This window comes from Aethalodelphis obliquidens, unplaced genomic scaffold, assembly GCF_003676395.1.
Source record: "Aethalodelphis obliquidens isolate GAN/ISIS:26980383/991018 unplaced genomic scaffold, ASM367639v1 scaffold35, whole genome shotgun sequence".
Classification (NCBI taxonomy): Eukaryota; Metazoa; Chordata; class Mammalia; order Artiodactyla; family Delphinidae; genus Aethalodelphis; species Aethalodelphis obliquidens.
In genome coordinates, this window is record NW_020837979.1 from 7,169,823 (window position 1) to 7,186,110 (window position 16,288).

A 16,288-nucleotide genomic window follows, 5' to 3' on the forward strand; every position below is an offset into this window, starting at 1 on the left:
TTTTAAATTAGGCAATCTTGTATCTCCATCAACAATTCAAGTTAGGCTGACCCCAGAGGAAAGCCGAAGTTATGCATAAAGCAGAAGCACAGAAAATGTTAAAACATACTTGAATTCCCTTTCCCGCCAGACTGCGCAGCCGAGGCGGCTCTGTCCTCGAGCTCCAGGAGGCGGGGCTCCACATGCCGCGTCCCGGGATTCCACAAACTGGGAAATGGGATCCAGCCGGCCAGTGGCTTTTCGGGAGCCCAAGGGACAGTACCTGGACGTAGTTCCATTCAGGTTACTGTGACCCGTAAACACAGAATCGAATGGAGAAAATCAATCCGCATCTGCATAGGGTTCCCAGATATGTACTCCTGAAAAAAATGCACTACTTTCGGCCACTCATTCCCCACTCACCAGCAATTCCTAAATGTCTTTCAGCCTGAAGCTCACCACTCAGGGGAACCGGAACAGAGAAAGGACCCAGAGTGCCACACTCAAATCCGGCCTTCACAGTGCACACACCCTGGCATTTTAGTTCCGGCGGAGTCCCTCCCACTCAGGCATCATAAAAAGAGAGCGCAGGCGCATTGGAGTCACGTGACCGCTCCCGGCAGCGCTGCAGACCCGACAGCCTAGGGGCAGGTTGGGGTGGCAGGGAGTTGCTGGCATTATGGCGGGGTCTATCCAGGGTCAGGACTCTGGAAGCACAGCTGCAGTCACTGTGATAAAGCGGGCGTTGGAACTAGAGTCCGAGTCCCGGTACCCGCAGGCTCTGGTGTGTTACCAGGAGGGAATTGATATGCTCCTGCAGGTTCTGAAAGGTGAGCAGTGAGCCGGGGAGGGAGGACTAGAGGAAAAGGAGCTGCAATCTGCTGTGTCTGGGCGGGAGTGAAAGATTAAAACGCTTACTGTGCACAGCGAGAAAGCCTTAAAATACAGAACGTAGGGTAGTCTACAGGACAGGTGGACTGATTTCTTTGATATCGTTAGTAGATTAATGTTGTCAATAAAAGAGGGATTACTATCCTAGAATTTTAAGAGACGTAACCAAATGTAATAGATAAGCCTCGAAAGGACTTGGGTTTGAATGAACTGTAAAAGACGTTTTGGGATCAAGTTGGAAAGGTTGAATATGGATTGGGTAGCATTAAAATTAACTTTGTTAGGCAGCATGGTATTTTTCGAAATCTGTTCTTAATTTTAGAGATGAAGCCTGAAGAAGTGTTTAGAGAAGAATTGTCATGATGTCTGAATTTGATTTTACTTTAAAAGAAAGTTGAAGCAAATATGGCAAAATGCTAACAATTTTTAAATCTAGGTGGTGGGTAATAAGGGTGTTCGTTACACCCTTTTCCTTACTTTTCTCATTAAACATTTTAATTAAAATTTTTTTTTTTTTTTTTTGGCCGTGACCCGCAGCATGTGGGATCTTAGTTCCCGGACCAGGGATCTAACCCGCGCTCCTGTATTGGAAGCGCGGAGTCTTAACTACTGGACCGCCAGGGAAGTCCCTTCATTAAAAGTTTAAAAATATATATATATTTTTAAATTAGAAATGGGTATACTGACATTCGGTGTGAGAAATGTACAGGATTGTGAGAGGAGACAGTTAAGACTTTCTGTTACATGGTTATTCAATGTTGAGAGGTACACAGATAACCCTTATCACCCAGTACAATCCCTGGTAGGTAGTAAACACCTAGTAATTATGTATTAAATTGACTTAAGACCAGCCCCTGCTCCCCAGCCCCTGGGGCTCTTAGTCTGGCCTCAGATCTCCTCTCTGTGCTTTTTAGCCTGAGTGTTTCTGATTTGTTTCAGAAGCTTTGAGATAGTAGAGGCTGCTTTTCAATGTTCAGCACTTTTCTCAGAATGGTAAAACTCTACCTTGGGCAGGGACCATATGATGATGATGATGACGGTGATGATGGTGGTGATAATGAGAGTAACATCATTTGTGAGTGCTGAGTGCCAGGCAGTGTGCAGAGCACGTTAAAAGCATGATCTCAATTCATTCTTACAATTGCCTTATGAAGTAGGTGATGTTATCCTCATTTTACAGCATAAAAAATAAAGTTTGCTTTCCAGTTCTGCCACAATTGGTAGAGTCACAGCTGAAACCCAAGGCTTTAAAGACTCTACTATACTGACTCTCAGAAAGAGAGATGGTGTACATTGTTCGACTCTGAAGCAGCAGCATCACAGCAGTTCTGCTCCTCTGTGCTCCACTGATCCTGTGGGGCTTAGAGAGACAGTGACGTGATCTTGCAGGTTAAGATGTAAATGCAAATTACTCTAATACAGGGAAGAAGTGCCAGGAGCCATAATGACAAGTGCAACGAGGATTTAAACAGTTAACAGTCATTGGGGGATGGAAAGGTTTGGGTGGCTTTTGATAGGGGTTTTGGAGGGATGAGTAGAATTTCAGAAATTCAGCTGAAAGTGTTCCAATTCTGTCCGTACTGTTTTACCAAACAAGTGGCATAGGTCTGTAGAGAAAGAGTGAGAAGTAAAGATTAAAGGTAGACTGGGGCTTGGAGCACACTGCAGATGGCCTTGGCTGCCAGGAGATTTTAACTCATTCCATTGACAAGGAGAAACCATTTAAAGTTTTTACAAAGGAGTGACGTAATTAAAGTTGCATTTCAGGGCTCGGCTCTCTTAGGAATATGCTTTTCTCCCAAATATTTGCATGACCTACTCCCGCTCCTCTTCCAGGTCTTTACACAAATATCACCTTATTTGTGAGGACATTCTCTGACCCCCAGTGTAAAATTACAACCCCCATCCCAGGACTCCCTTATCCTTCTTCCTTGCTTTATTTTATTTAATAGGACTTACCACAATCTAACATACATGTTTTACCAATTTATTTATTTATTTTAAATCCATTCATCTGTCAGTGAACACTTAGATTGCTTCTACCTTTTGACTATTGTGAATTTCCCATTGCTTATTTATTTATTTGGCTGCGTTGGGTCTTTGCTACTGCGCATGGGCTTTCTCTAGTTGCGACGAGCAGGGGCTACTCTTTGTTACAGTGCGCGGGCTTCTCATTGCGGTGGCTTCTCTTGTTGTGGAGCACGGCCTCTAGGCACGTGGGCTTCAGTAGTTGCAGCACGCGGGCTCAGTAGTTGTGACTCACGGGCTCTAGAGCGCAGGCTCGGTAGTTGTGGCACATGGGCTTAGTTGCTCCGTGGCATGTGGGATCTTCCCGGGCCAGGGATTGAACCCATGTCCCCCTGCATGGCAGGCCCCCCTGCATCCCATGTGCCACCAGGGAAGTCCTACCAATTTATTTTTATTGTTGTCTTTCCTCTCATTTGAATGATAGGGGAGGACTTAACTGCTACGTCTCCAGTGCTTAGAACAATGCCTGGCATGTGGTAAGTTCTCAGTAAATATTTCTTGAATAAATGAGTGAATATGGCAGGAGCGTAGGAGAGACATTAACCTGAAGATACTGAAGTCAAGCAGACCAACTAAGGAGCTCCTGCAGAAGTCAAGATGAGAGGTGATAAGGGCCTGAATGAACCAGGGGGGCAACACCAGTATTAGGAAAGGGAGGGGACAGTCTGGACATTGAATTACTGGCACTGGCACGTGATTAGATGTTGGAATGGGAATTGAAGATGGCTGTATGATTTCAAGCCTGGAAAACCAAGGCATGTTTGAAGAATGGGTCTATAGTATCAAACTCTGATCAAGGATGATGATTAAGAAAGGAGTACTATATTTGTAGAGGACAGGGAAAATAGAGTATATTTATAGGCAGGAGCAAAGTAACAGTAGAGCTTAAGAAAAGAGATGTTAGATAAAATGTTCTAAAGGAAGCTGAGAGGGAGGTGTATGGAAAAAATTATGTAGATGATAATCATATTGACATTTATTGAGTATTTCCTACACACAGGTCTCTTTCATAATTAATCATCTCCACAACTCTCTAAGGTACTGTTACTCTTTCTGTGCTACAGATGAGGTTGCAGAAAGGTTGAATAACTGGCCAAGGTCACATAGGCAAAAGTGACAAAGCAAGTTTTGAACTAGAACTGCCTGACTCCAGATGCTTTGCTGTTAACCACTTTTCATACTGCCTCTTTGTAAAGAGTCCGTAAAATGCTGAATCCTGACGAAAAGTTCAAAGTTTCTGAGTTTAGAGGAACATATATCAACGTAGTGGAAGAGTATGAGTTCTCATATCACCTTAGGACAAAAAACAGGATTCTCCACAAGAGATTTATGGATGATATATGGGTATATTAGGATTTTCTTATGCTACTGTAGTATAGGCATGAGAAAGTGGGGATCTAAATGATATTAATTTTGGCAGTAGAAGAACTTGAAAGGGAAGGATTTCAGTAATTATATGGATATCAACAAAGGGTTGGAAACAACTTAAATGCCCCTGGGTAGGAGAGTGGTTGCATAAACCATGGTACAGCCAAACAATGGAGTACTATACTGCTGTAAAGAGGGTTGAGCAAAATCTTTGTGAAGTGATATGGAGTGATTCCCAGGATATATTGTTTAGTGAAAAGGACGAAGAGTAGCTATAGTATGGTAACCTGCATGTAAAGACAAAGATATAAGAAGATTTTCATGTGTCTCCTCATTTGTTGAAAAGAAACACAGGAAGGATAAAACCAGAAACTAATGAAATTAATTACTTAATATGCGGTGGGTGGGAAAGAGGTGGGAAGAAAGGAGAAATGGGAGTAGGGTAGCAGGATGAGGAGGGAGTGAATAACTTCTCTAAGTTATTCAATTGTTATACATAAAGGAGAGTGAAAGAAATAGGTAACCTAAGCATCTTTGGAAAATAGCATTTTGGCTGTATTCTGTAAAGTTAAAGACAAAGTGAACAGTATACAAACATTGTATTATTTTAATTGGTAAATTATTTTCTCACAACGGTATGGGTTAGGAATTCTCAAACTATTTTATGTCTATACTAGGCTTGAACAAGCCAGTAAATATATTGTGGATAATAAAAGAAGTTACAGGTAAGGAAAGGAGGAAGGCTAGAATGAACCCTATGGGATCAAAGTAATCAGCATGAATTCATGGTTTTTAATATAGATACAGATGGACAGACATAGAAATAGAGTTGTATGTGTGTGTTAGTAAACCTCCACGTACTTTCTACCTGCATTGACGGAAAGGGTCTAGAGGTAGTGTTAAGACTCCCTGAGTAGCAGTGAGCACAGTTAGTACCCAAAATATGATTTCTTGATACCATTCTCCAATAAAAGGGACCAGGTGTCCTTGGAGAAATGGTTGATTCCAGGGCTGGGGCAAGGAAAATAAAACATTTTGCACCAAAAAGTAAGGAAGTGCTCAAAAAATGATGGGTTATGTCAAAAGGACAAAGGAGCCAACATGATGGAACTCTTAAAGCCAACACTGGTAAAATTTGAGCAAGAAAAGATTGATAGTATTGGATTACAACCCATAGAATAAAAGATATATTCATGAGTCCATATTGATATAAATCAGTAGTTGAATAAGTAAGTAGATGGGAGAGCAGAGACAGCTCTTCCTTACAGTGGAATTCCAATTAATAAATTAAAGAGGAATGATGGGAATAGAAAATCACCATTTGGCAAACACTGCAGTAATAATCATTGCAGGCAAAGACCATCAATGGATGCTAAAATTAGCGGGTGAAGAGTAGAGAGAGACAGGATATCTTCCCACAAGATAGCGATTCCATACAAAAGAGAAAATAGTGATTTTTGTAGTGGAGAAATCTGTGAACTCCACCTTAACCAAGTGACCAAAGTCAGCGTCACCAGGAATAAGACACATCAACATCGTGTACCCACTGAGAAGGGCACAACACTTCTGTGATTTTCTTGCTAAAAAAATGCATAACCTCAGTCTGTCTAATCATGAGAAAACACGACAGCCCCAAATGAGAGACATTCTACAAAATAACTGACCATGTACTCTTCCTAAATGTCAAGGTCATAAAAGGCAGAGACACACTAAAGGAACTGTTACAGATCGTAGGAGGCTAAAGAGACATAACAACCACATGGTATGTGGGATCCTGGACCAGAAAACGAACTTTCCCACTAACTTTCTTTAGGTTTGTAGATGAGCTAATAGTGTCGTGTCAATGTTAAGTTACTTACTCTGATAATTGTACCATGGTTGTGTGATATGTTAATACTAGGGGCATCTGGGTGAAGGGATTCTGTGCCATTTTTGTAGCTTTTCCATAAATATATAGTTAATTCAAAATAAAATGTTTTAAAACTCAGGGTTTAAAAATAAAATTATAATGGAAAATAAAAGCAGTATTAAAAGGGAGGAAGGAAGGAGCCAGGAATTGATTTGGTGACTGATTGGGGGTGGGGCTTGGAGTAAGACTTTATTGATAATGTATATTCAAAAATACCTTCCATTTTTGGGGTGGCTGGGAAAATGATTCAGCATAAACCATAAAGGGGAAGTCTGGAACAGACGCTGGTTTTGTGGAAGAAAGATAGATATTGTTTGCTCTCTTTTGATTATGCTTAGATTTCAAACTTATGGGTAATTAGGACAAAATAGTGCTCAGACTCAGTGACATCAATAAGCCACCTTTGTTTCCTCACCAGAGTTGAAGTCTCAGCAGTGAGACATGGTGTCTGAGTCCCCACTCCTAAATAAAGCTGCTTCAAGTGCTTAGTGAAAAAAATGAAGGCCCTACATGATCAAGCTAAATTTGGGCCTATTATTTGTGCATTTTAGGACCAAGACAGACCATGCCAAAGAACAGGAAAGCCGTGGAAAACTTGGGAAATGGGAAATACTGCTTGTACCAAATAGGAAGCCTGTTTTGAAACTTGAAAGTGTATTTTTTATTTTTAATTTGTAGGCACCAAAGATGTAACAAAGAAATGTAATCTCAGAAAAAGAATTTCTGACTACATGGATAGAGCAGAAAACATAAAGAAATACTTGGATCAAGAAAAAGAAGGTAAAGAGGCTGTTTCGGAGAGTATGTGTATGTGCTCTTGTGATAAAGCCCATTTCACCCAGTGTTTCTGGCTGTGCCCTTTGGAGCTTGCAGGTCTACTCTGCATTTCCATTCGTCTGTACACGAGCTGTTCTTAACCTTTTTCTTCCCTGGTTGGGGGAAGGTGGGGCTCAGATACCCTCCTGAGAATCTGAGGACAGCTCGACGTACTGCAGAACTTTGCATGCCATTTTAAGGAGTTCATAGATCCCCATGAAGCTTACGTGTAGACTCCAGTTTAAATAATACTACAGAGGAATACTGAATATAAATCCTGTATTTTATTTGTATTTCCCTTTATAAAATGACCGAAATATTAAAGTAGCTCAAGAAACTCCTGGGACTTCTTTGAGATTTTCGTTGTGAGTCAAGACATTTCAGGAGTTAGGTATTCCTAATGATTAGAGGTGCAGGAGGTATGGTTCCCTATTTATAACTGGTTCTCTACTCAATGAGGATCCAGTTTACAAACATATAGAAACAAATGGCCATTGCCACCTGAAGTGCATGGCTGCTGCTTTCTACAGTCAGTGGAACTACTGCCCTCAAAAAACCCAGTGCCCCCGGCCCTCAGCTGCTCTTTACTCCAGCCCTCTCCCCACCTCTTCCTGGTATTCTGTACTAGCGCACACCCTGACTACCCCCATTGAGGACCTCTGTTGAGTGGGAATAAAATTGTTTCCTTCACCCCAAATTGAAATCCACAATGCAATTTCCCTCTAAAACTTGGATGAAATATAGTACCATCAGCATTGTGGTTTGAATACTGTGGGTTAAATTAACCTGTGTGGCTAGCTTGGCTTGAAAACCGATGCACGGTTGGTAACGTTCTATCTTTGGAACTATTAGGAACAGAATCCAAACTACTGGTTTTCAAACAAGGTTTAAAAGTGCAACCACCATATAAATTAGGAACTACCATTAAGGGTCATATTTTTAAAAAAAACATAAAGGTCTTCGATAACTTATTCAATAATTAGCCATTTTGGATAAACACAAACAATGGAACTACCCTGCTGATGCTGTGGCATTCTGGGCTTTGGCTTGGGTTATTAAGAAGTACTATAAATTTCTGCTTAACACAGTCTCTACAAGTTCTAAGAAAGACTCCTAGACTCCATATTATTTTGCATTTATATATTTAATACTTCAGCTATTCAGTTGCAAGACATAAAAAGACTTAAATCTGAAGAGAAGGACCAGATGGCCACTGACTCATAGCTTGTGGTTCTACTCATGGTGGCAGGAATATTAGATATCTTTATACATATGGTTCCCTCTTGAATAAACTGCCTGGTCTATAGGATTTAGTTCAAGAACCTGTTCCAAGAAATCTCTGGACTTTCCCACTTGCCCGGCCTCCATGAAGGCAAAAAATCCCACATGGAATTTACCTTTGCGGGTGTAGCATCTTGCAATGTGCCTGGCATGGAGTAGGCATTCAAAAATGTTTGCTGACTGCACGAGTTAAAAAAAAATTAACTTGTATCTGATGCTGATTTATTACTGGATACAAATATAGTATGTATAAAAAGAAAGGAAGTAGTCCCTGGTTTTATTATGGAAGCTTGTGTTTTGTAGCTGGAAAATATCACAAGCAAATTAAAATAGAAGAGAACGCAACAGGTTTCAGTTATGAGTCACTTTTTCAAGAATACCTGAATGAAACAGTTACGGAAGTTTGGATAGAAGATCCTTACATTAGACACACTCATCAGGTAGGTGAAATGTACTCCCGTACGATGAAACGTTATTGTTTTAAATGTACGAGTTAGTAATAACGCCTCCTAATGTCTTTCAGCTGTATAACTTCCTTCGATTTTGCGAGATGCTGGTTAAGAGACCATGTAAGATAAAAACTATTCATCTCCTCACCTCTCTGGATGAAGTAGGTATCTGAAGGCGTTTACTGTCTCTTAACGTCATGAACTTTACTCAGTTGCAGGGTGTAGTTCGAGGCAAACCTGGACGTCATGCTTCAGCTAGAGCTGTTTCACTGGGAATGAACTTATTCTCTAACAACCGGCATAAAACACCTTGGGGAAAATGCTGTTGATTTCAGTATGTCATATCTTGTATTTGGCCACTTTGCTAAACTCTCTTGTTCAAGTAGTTTCTCAGTTTCTTGGATATTCTATGAGGCAATCACACTGTCTGCATTATTGACAATGTCTGTCATCTTGATTTTGATTTAAATAGGAATGCTTCTAAAGAATTCATATTTCTAGGATTAATTTGAGAAGAAGGAAGCCCCATCTGAATAACGAAACAGCACCATTAAAATACATTTTATTTATTCTTTAATTGAATATAGGTTTATTCACTTTCACTTCCTTTTACAGAAAAACTAAAGATATCTGGGTTTATTAGTAAACGAGTCCTGTGCCATGCTGAGAAATTTACTATGAAAAAACATGCATCTCTAGAAATTATAAAAAATATTTACAGGGCGCTTCCCTGGTGGTGCAGTGGTTGAGAGTCCGCCTGCCTATGCAGGGGACACGGGTTCGTGCCCCGGTCCGGGAAGATCCCACATGCCGCGGAGCGGCTGGGCCCGTGAGCCATGGCCGCTGAGCCTGTGCGTCCGGAGCCTGTGCTCCGCAACGGGAGAGACCACAACAGTGAGAAGCCCGCGTACCGCAAAAAAAAAAAAATATTTACAGATTTGCCAAGCCACAGAATGCTAAGGTAATAAAACACATTTTAGCAGATAGGACAGAGTTGTGTTATGTTCACGTTAGAGAAAAAAACAATTATTTTGATAAAAACAGTTGCTCTTAAACTACTTCATCTTCTTCGGTTGCTTGTTTGCAATAATGGACAATGAAACTAGTATAGAATCTTTTCATTTTAATTCACCTATGATACACATTGCATAGTTTAGGAATAATTTAAAATATTAATAACTGAGGCAAAAAGTTGTATTTTTCCTATTAACAGGGCAGTGGGAAACAACAGCAAAGTAGTGGCCTGGAAGAAATAAGAGAGTCACTCAGGAATCATGGAGTGCAGTTGGAATTAGAATACTCTTCTGTGATACACGACCGGGAAATTAGGTTAGTGTATGGTAATATTTTAATTTTTATGCAGTTGAAAAATACTTATTTTTATTTCTCATAATAAGTTATATATAATTACAAATAATTTTCAATTTAAATATTAAAGATTTAAATAAAGCTCAGTTTTCATATCTTTTCACTTTTGAAGAAAAAAAAAATCTGGCTTATTTTGTCCTGTATGTGAGTTTCCTATTTCCTAATGGAATAAAATTTACATGTTCTGTGTCATGTGAGAAGAGGAAGTACTTTTCTGTCATTCAGCTATACACAGTGTTATGGCATTGGGATAATTTCCTTTTCTAGTGATACTAATATTTATTTAATGTGGTTTTACTTCTCATGGTCTTTTAAATATTCTAGTAGACATGACAGGACGCTGTGTCATGCCTGCCAGGGCTCCCCCTGCTTATGTCCCCCACCTCAAGGCAGGGAAACCCCTGAAACATCACCACAGTCTGCCTGAGTACGCTTGGAAGCCACTTCTTAGCAGAACTGGGAAGCTTTATCAGTAAGGTGAAATTCAGGAGGAAGGTTTAATTGAATTGTTAAACTCTTTATCAGCTAATGGATGTTTTGTTTCACTGTAGACACAGCCCATGGGTAAACCCAGGTTTGGTTCAACTCTTGCCACTGGAGGAAGTGATTTTATTTGTTAGGGGGAAATTTAGCTGACACTTAATACATTATAATTTTGGTCATTGTCTGACTTAAATGTCTGGAATGTAATATTATATACTAATTTCAATAGGTTCAACAATGGATGGATGATTAAGATCGGAAGGGGACTTGATTATTTTAAGAAACCACAGGTAGGATATAGTCTTATGAGTGACTGTGTAGCACTCTTTTTATTTTAACAAAATGGCTTTGGTCCTTTTTGTTAAAAAAATTTCTTTTCTTCTCTTCTTAGAGTCGTTTTTCCCTTGGATATTGTGATTTTGATTTAAGACCATGCCATGAAACAACAGTGGACATTTTTCATAATAAGCACACACAAAAAATATGATGGGTAGTAGCTTAATTTACATTATATGTTTCTATTTTAAATGAATATTGGATTTTTCTTTTTTTTTTTACTTTGGACAGATCATTCCTATAACGTAAGAGTTTAACAATAAACTTTTACATTTCTACTAATTTATGGATTCATTGTTCAGTTGTGTGACCAATCCTAAGTATTTTTATAAATACATTGCTCAGTAGAGTTATAGTGTTTCAAGTCATATGGTTAATTTAAACATTTTACCAGATTTTCTCTATTTGACTGTTGGAGAGTGAATCAACACGTAATGAGCACCTATTAAGAAGATGAATTGGATGCTTTAATCTTGCCCCTGGGAATGTAGGGTCCAGCAAGAAAAATCATGAATTAGAGTACTCTTAAGAGACAGATGGGCTTGTGGGTCTAACAACCAGAAAAAAATAACCACCGATAATTTCGTTACAATTAAGTGTCTTTAGCAGACATTTACCTATTTACATTTACATATATATATATATATATAAATGTTTGGGCATAAGAATGGACAAATAAGTCACTGAGACAGAATAAGGAATCCAGAAACACACCTGAGAGAAAGTGCATGTGTGTATGGGCACATAATAGATAATAAAGGTCTTTCAAATTAGTGGGAAACAAGTAGACTGCCAGTAAAAGTTTGCAAAAGGTAACATTAGATCTCTACCTTATGCCACATAGAGAAATTATTCTAAATGGGTTAAAGAGCTAATGAAATGAAATATTCAAACACTTTTTTTTTAAAACTCCACTGAATGTACTAAGCATAATACAAAACCCAGGAATTATCAAGGAAAGTAAAGAGCACATGATCATATAAATATTTAAAACTTGAATAAAGGGAACCATAAAAAAGTTAAAAACATATGAGATCAAATTTACAACATATAGGAAAAGGGTTAATAGTCCTAACATACAAGGAAGATTGCCACATTTTCAGCAAGTTTGACCTGACCAAGGATTTGGTCCTTTGAGCAATCTCTCTCTACTGGGTTGTTCCTGTGGTACATACATTCCCATCCAGATACACCCTGTTTCTTTGTTCTTCATGAACAAATTTCTTGGAGTTCTCTATACAGTTTTTTCCCCTTTCCTCACCACCTATTCACATTTCAATTCACTTCTATCCGGCTACCCAGTCACTCCACTGAAATTGTTCTTATCAAGGTCAGCAGTGACCTCCATACCACCATATCCAATGGACACTTTTTAACCCTCGTGTTACTTGTTTCAGGAGTATTAGACCTAGTTGGCCACTCCCTTTTTTTTTTTTGTAATTTTTTTTTATCATTGTGTTCTGAATTCACAGCATTTTAAAATTTATTTATATTTCATTTTATTTATTTTTGGCTGCATTGGGTCTTCGTTGCTGCACACGGGCTTTCTTTAGTTACGGCGAGCGGGGGCTACTCTTCATTGCGGCGAGCGGGCTTCTCATTGCGGTGGCTTCTCTTGTGGAGCATGGGCTCTAGGCGCACGGGCTTCAGTAGTTGTGGCTTGCGGGCTCTAGAGCACAGGCTCAGTAGTTGTGGCGCACGGGCTTAGGTGCTCCACAGCACGTGGAATCTTCCCGGACCAGGGCTCGAACCCATGTCCCCTGCATTGGCAGGCGGATTCGTAACCACTGCGCCACCAGGAAAGTTCCTGGCCACTCCCTTCTTGAATCTCAACTTCCATGTAACACACTTTGCTTCTCCTCCACCCTACCTTTTAAATATTGGAGTTCTCCTAAACTAGGTACTAGGTAGTAACAATTTTTTTAGTAGGAACTTGTATGGGGAGGTCTTCCCCTATAAAAATTACACTTGTGGGGCTTCCCTGGTGGCGCAGTGGTTGAGAGTCCACCTGCCGGTGCAAGGGACACAGATTCGTGCCCTGGTCCGGGAAGATCCCACGTGCCACGGAGCGGCTAGGCCCGTGAGCCATGGCCGCTGAGCCTGCGCGTCCGGAGCCTGTGCTCCGCAACGGGAGAGGCCACAGCATTGGGAGGCCCGTGTACCACAAAAAAAAAAAAAAAAAGAATTAACACTTGTGGGGAAAAAAAATTAATAAATAAATAGAAAAGAATTACACTTGTGGCCTGATAATTAGATGTTAATGTGGCTGCAGCTTTAGGAACTTGACCTAGTTGTGTGTACCTTCCACGTTGGCTGGGGGAGGAAGCACTATCAGGTGTGAGGAGATGGACGGGGCAGGATCTGCCAGACCAGGACTCCCACCTTCTCCCCTTCTTCAAAGGTGTGTGTTCTGTTCCAGGTGTAGTACCTGGATGGGTCTGGTTTGCAGCAGGACATCAGCATCCCAGTGGAGAATGAGTCATTCCTCCTCATACAGGGATGCAAAGTAACTCACCCGTCTTGGTGGGACGTCCCTTTACAAATCCCATTGCAAACTCCCCTCCCAGGTGTGATGGGGCTTGGTGTTCTCGGCAGCATAGCACGGAGATCCACAGTGAGAGGGAAATGGCTGTCTCCTGCAATTTCCATACCTTACTGTGGGTACTGTGTGTCTAAGCAAGGGTCTCCCATCTGGCCTGTGGGGCAGCAGGCCCTCCTGGTTGATCACTCAAATGTCTTAAAGCCTGGGATAGTACTTTAGTCCATCTGGCCAAGGTGGTTTTTACCTGTTAGTAATTCAATCTGCTGCTTTAATGTTTCATTCTTCCTTTCTACCGACTCTGCTGGTTGTAGCTTGTAGGAGAGACAGAACCTCCTTCAGTGTCATGTTCCTTCACCCAATCTTATGTTGACTGAAAGAAAAAGGCACAACATAAGAGTTGTTAGTTTCAGTTTTATTCGGAAAACTTAGTGAGGACTATAGCCTAGGAAACAGCCTCTTGGTAGCCCAGAGGGGACTGCTCCCCAAGACACAGGGGAAGAAGCCAGTATATATGTGATTTTGGCTGGGGAAATGGTGCAGTGAAGTATACATCTCAGTAAAAGGTTAGTGCTGGTCATGAGGAACAGATATATTAGTTAATGATGTTAGTGCTTTTTCTATGTATGCAAAGATGCAAGAATCTGGGTTCTCTAAAAATCTTCCTGAGATATATCTATCTAAGGGGCCCGTTTTTCCAAAGCATATATGTTCTCATCCTGTTTTTCGTCCTGAATTCCTTTCAGGGTGCACCGTCAGTCAGCGACTGCAGTGGCTAATGACTTGATCCTTGTAGAGCTGGATGGTGGGCAACATTCTTTGTTCTACACTTGCATATCATGACCTTTAAAATGTGACGGCCCAGTCACTGTCTATTGGACAAGGGTATCCATAAATGGTACTCAGCTTCTCTAATGCCCTTACGGTGGCAGCCTGCTTTGCATGGCAACAGGGGAAAGCTTGAGTGAAGTCAGACCTGGTGGCCTCCTGGCACAGGAACAGTGGGCAGAACATACATTCCATGGACAGGGGAGGAGATTAGGAGCCTCTGATTGCCTGGGTCCAGTTTGAAGGACAACTGGCAGTCACATCCTCTTGATGGCCTCCTCCAAAAGGTGGGCTCCACCTCCCACCAAGATTTGTAAGTTGGAGGATTCCACAAACGTAGGGGACTTGGATGCTAAACACTTTAAACTTTAGATGAATTACACAAGTCCACAATTACCCATTTTCATGATATACGATACTATCTATATGCTGTCAACTCCTATTAAGCTAAGACTTCTCCTTGGAATTCTAATCTCACATACTCAGCTGCCTGTTTGGCATTTCACCTGGCATCTCAGAAACACACAAGCATTTCAAATATAACAGGCCCCAACTGAACTTGATACACACTCCCCCACTGCTCCCGTGTACCCCCATCCATCCAGTTGCTTAAGTAAGAAATCTAGGCGTCATTCTTGATTCCTCCCTCCCCTTCATCCTCATATGCAGACATGCAGAAAGTTCTGCAGAATCGACCTGCAAAACATGCCTTTAATCCATGTGTTCCAGGAATGCTCGTCAGATTTCCCTTTTAGAACCTGAAGCCCTTAACAGCCTTCACCTGATGTCATCCTCTCTCTCGAGAAACAAAGGGTATCAGAACATCACGGCTGCTTTATTGCACCAAGCACATCATGTCAGGATTTTTATACCTTTCTTAGAAAATAATTTTCAGTTGTTGTGACACATGTAGTGCTTAAAAACGGGCCCATGAACAACCCCTTCAAAACTGTGTTTACTTGGTATTTAATATTGCAAAAGAACAATGGGGCCTGCCCGTGAAACCTGCCTCAAATGAAGAACATTTAGCCTGGCACCTGTGTTTGTCCCAGGAGCAACTTGAAAAATCCCCTTCCCTTACCCTGCTCCCATTTTGAGATAACCAGCTGCAGCAAAACCCTGTGCGTCCACCTCCGCTCCCCACAATCCCTCAGAAACAAGGATGGGATCTGGATCCACTGAGATACATGAAAGGAGAAGATCTCCTAAGAGGACTGAAATTAATGTGATAGCCAAACACTGGGTTACGTTGTTTCAGGCGAAGATGTCTGAAGGTCTCTGAGTCCTGAAACCCCTGTTATGGGTTGAATTGTGCAAACCGCAGCCCCCCCCACCCCCCCCCCCAAGAAATTCACACGTTGAAATCCCAGCCCCTGGTACCTCAGAATGTAACCATATTTGGAAATAAGGTCTTCAAAGAAATAAGTTAAAATGATGTCTTTAGGGTGGCCCTAATGCAATATGACTGGTGTCCTTATAAGAAATGGACATCTGGACACAGATACGCACACAGAGGAAAGACTATGTGAGGGCATAGCAAGAAGGTGCCACCTGTAAGCCAAGGAGACAGGCCTCAGAAGAAATCAAACCTGGGAATTCCCTGTCGGTCCAGTGGTTAGGACTTGGTGCTTTCACTGTTGGGGCCCAGGTTCAATTCCTGGTCAGGGAGCTAGGATCCCACAAGCTGCCAGGTGTGGCCAAATTAAAAAATAATTTTTTAAAAAAAGAAGATGACTTTATTTTTTCTTAAATTCCATATATATGTGTTAGCATACGGTATTTATCTTTCTCTTTCTGACTTACTTCACTCTGTATGACAGACTCTAGGTCCATCCACCTCATTACAAATAGCTCAATTTCATTTCTTTTTATGGCTGAGTAATATTCCATTGTATATATGTGCCACATCTTCTTTGTCCATTCATCTGATGATGGACACTTGGGTTGTTTCCATCTCTGGGCTATTATAAATAGAGCTGCAAGAACCTAGGGGTAAGACAGGAATAAAGACAC

General features: G+C 41.0%; 2 protein-coding genes across 19 annotated transcripts in view; one reads left to right on the plus strand and one right to left on the minus strand.

The window, feature by feature from the left end:
• The window catches only part of MRPL30 (mitochondrial ribosomal protein L30), a 64,960-nt gene extending 64,427 nt beyond the window's left edge, over positions 1-533 (minus strand). For 16 of the 18 annotated variants that reach the window (XR_003437634.1, XR_003437633.1, XR_003437635.1 and 13 more), the window contains exon 1: positions 110-242. Coding sequence is in view for 1 of the 18 variants with exons in the window: in XM_027128868.1 (XP_026984669.1) it covers positions 110-184 (75 nt within the window). In the remaining 17 variants the exon portion in view is untranslated. Of the gene's footprint in view, positions 1-109; positions 243-262; positions 353-402 lie in introns of those variants that run through there. The other 2 variants (XR_003437646.1, XR_003437647.1) reach the window with 2 other exon arrangements.
• Positions 534-610: 77 nt separating this feature from the next.
• Positions 611-11,198, plus strand: MITD1 (microtubule interacting and trafficking domain containing 1). The gene is made up of 7 exons (XM_027128866.1): positions 611-809; positions 6,854-6,955; positions 8,576-8,712; positions 8,796-8,882; positions 9,935-10,050; positions 10,802-10,862; positions 10,964-11,198. Exons 1-7 carry the CDS (start codon positions 659-661, stop codon positions 11,057-11,059), a joined length of 750 nt encoding a protein of 249 aa, XP_026984667.1. The 5' UTR covers positions 611-658; the 3' UTR covers positions 11,060-11,198.
• Positions 11,199-16,288: the final 5,090 nt, after the last annotated feature.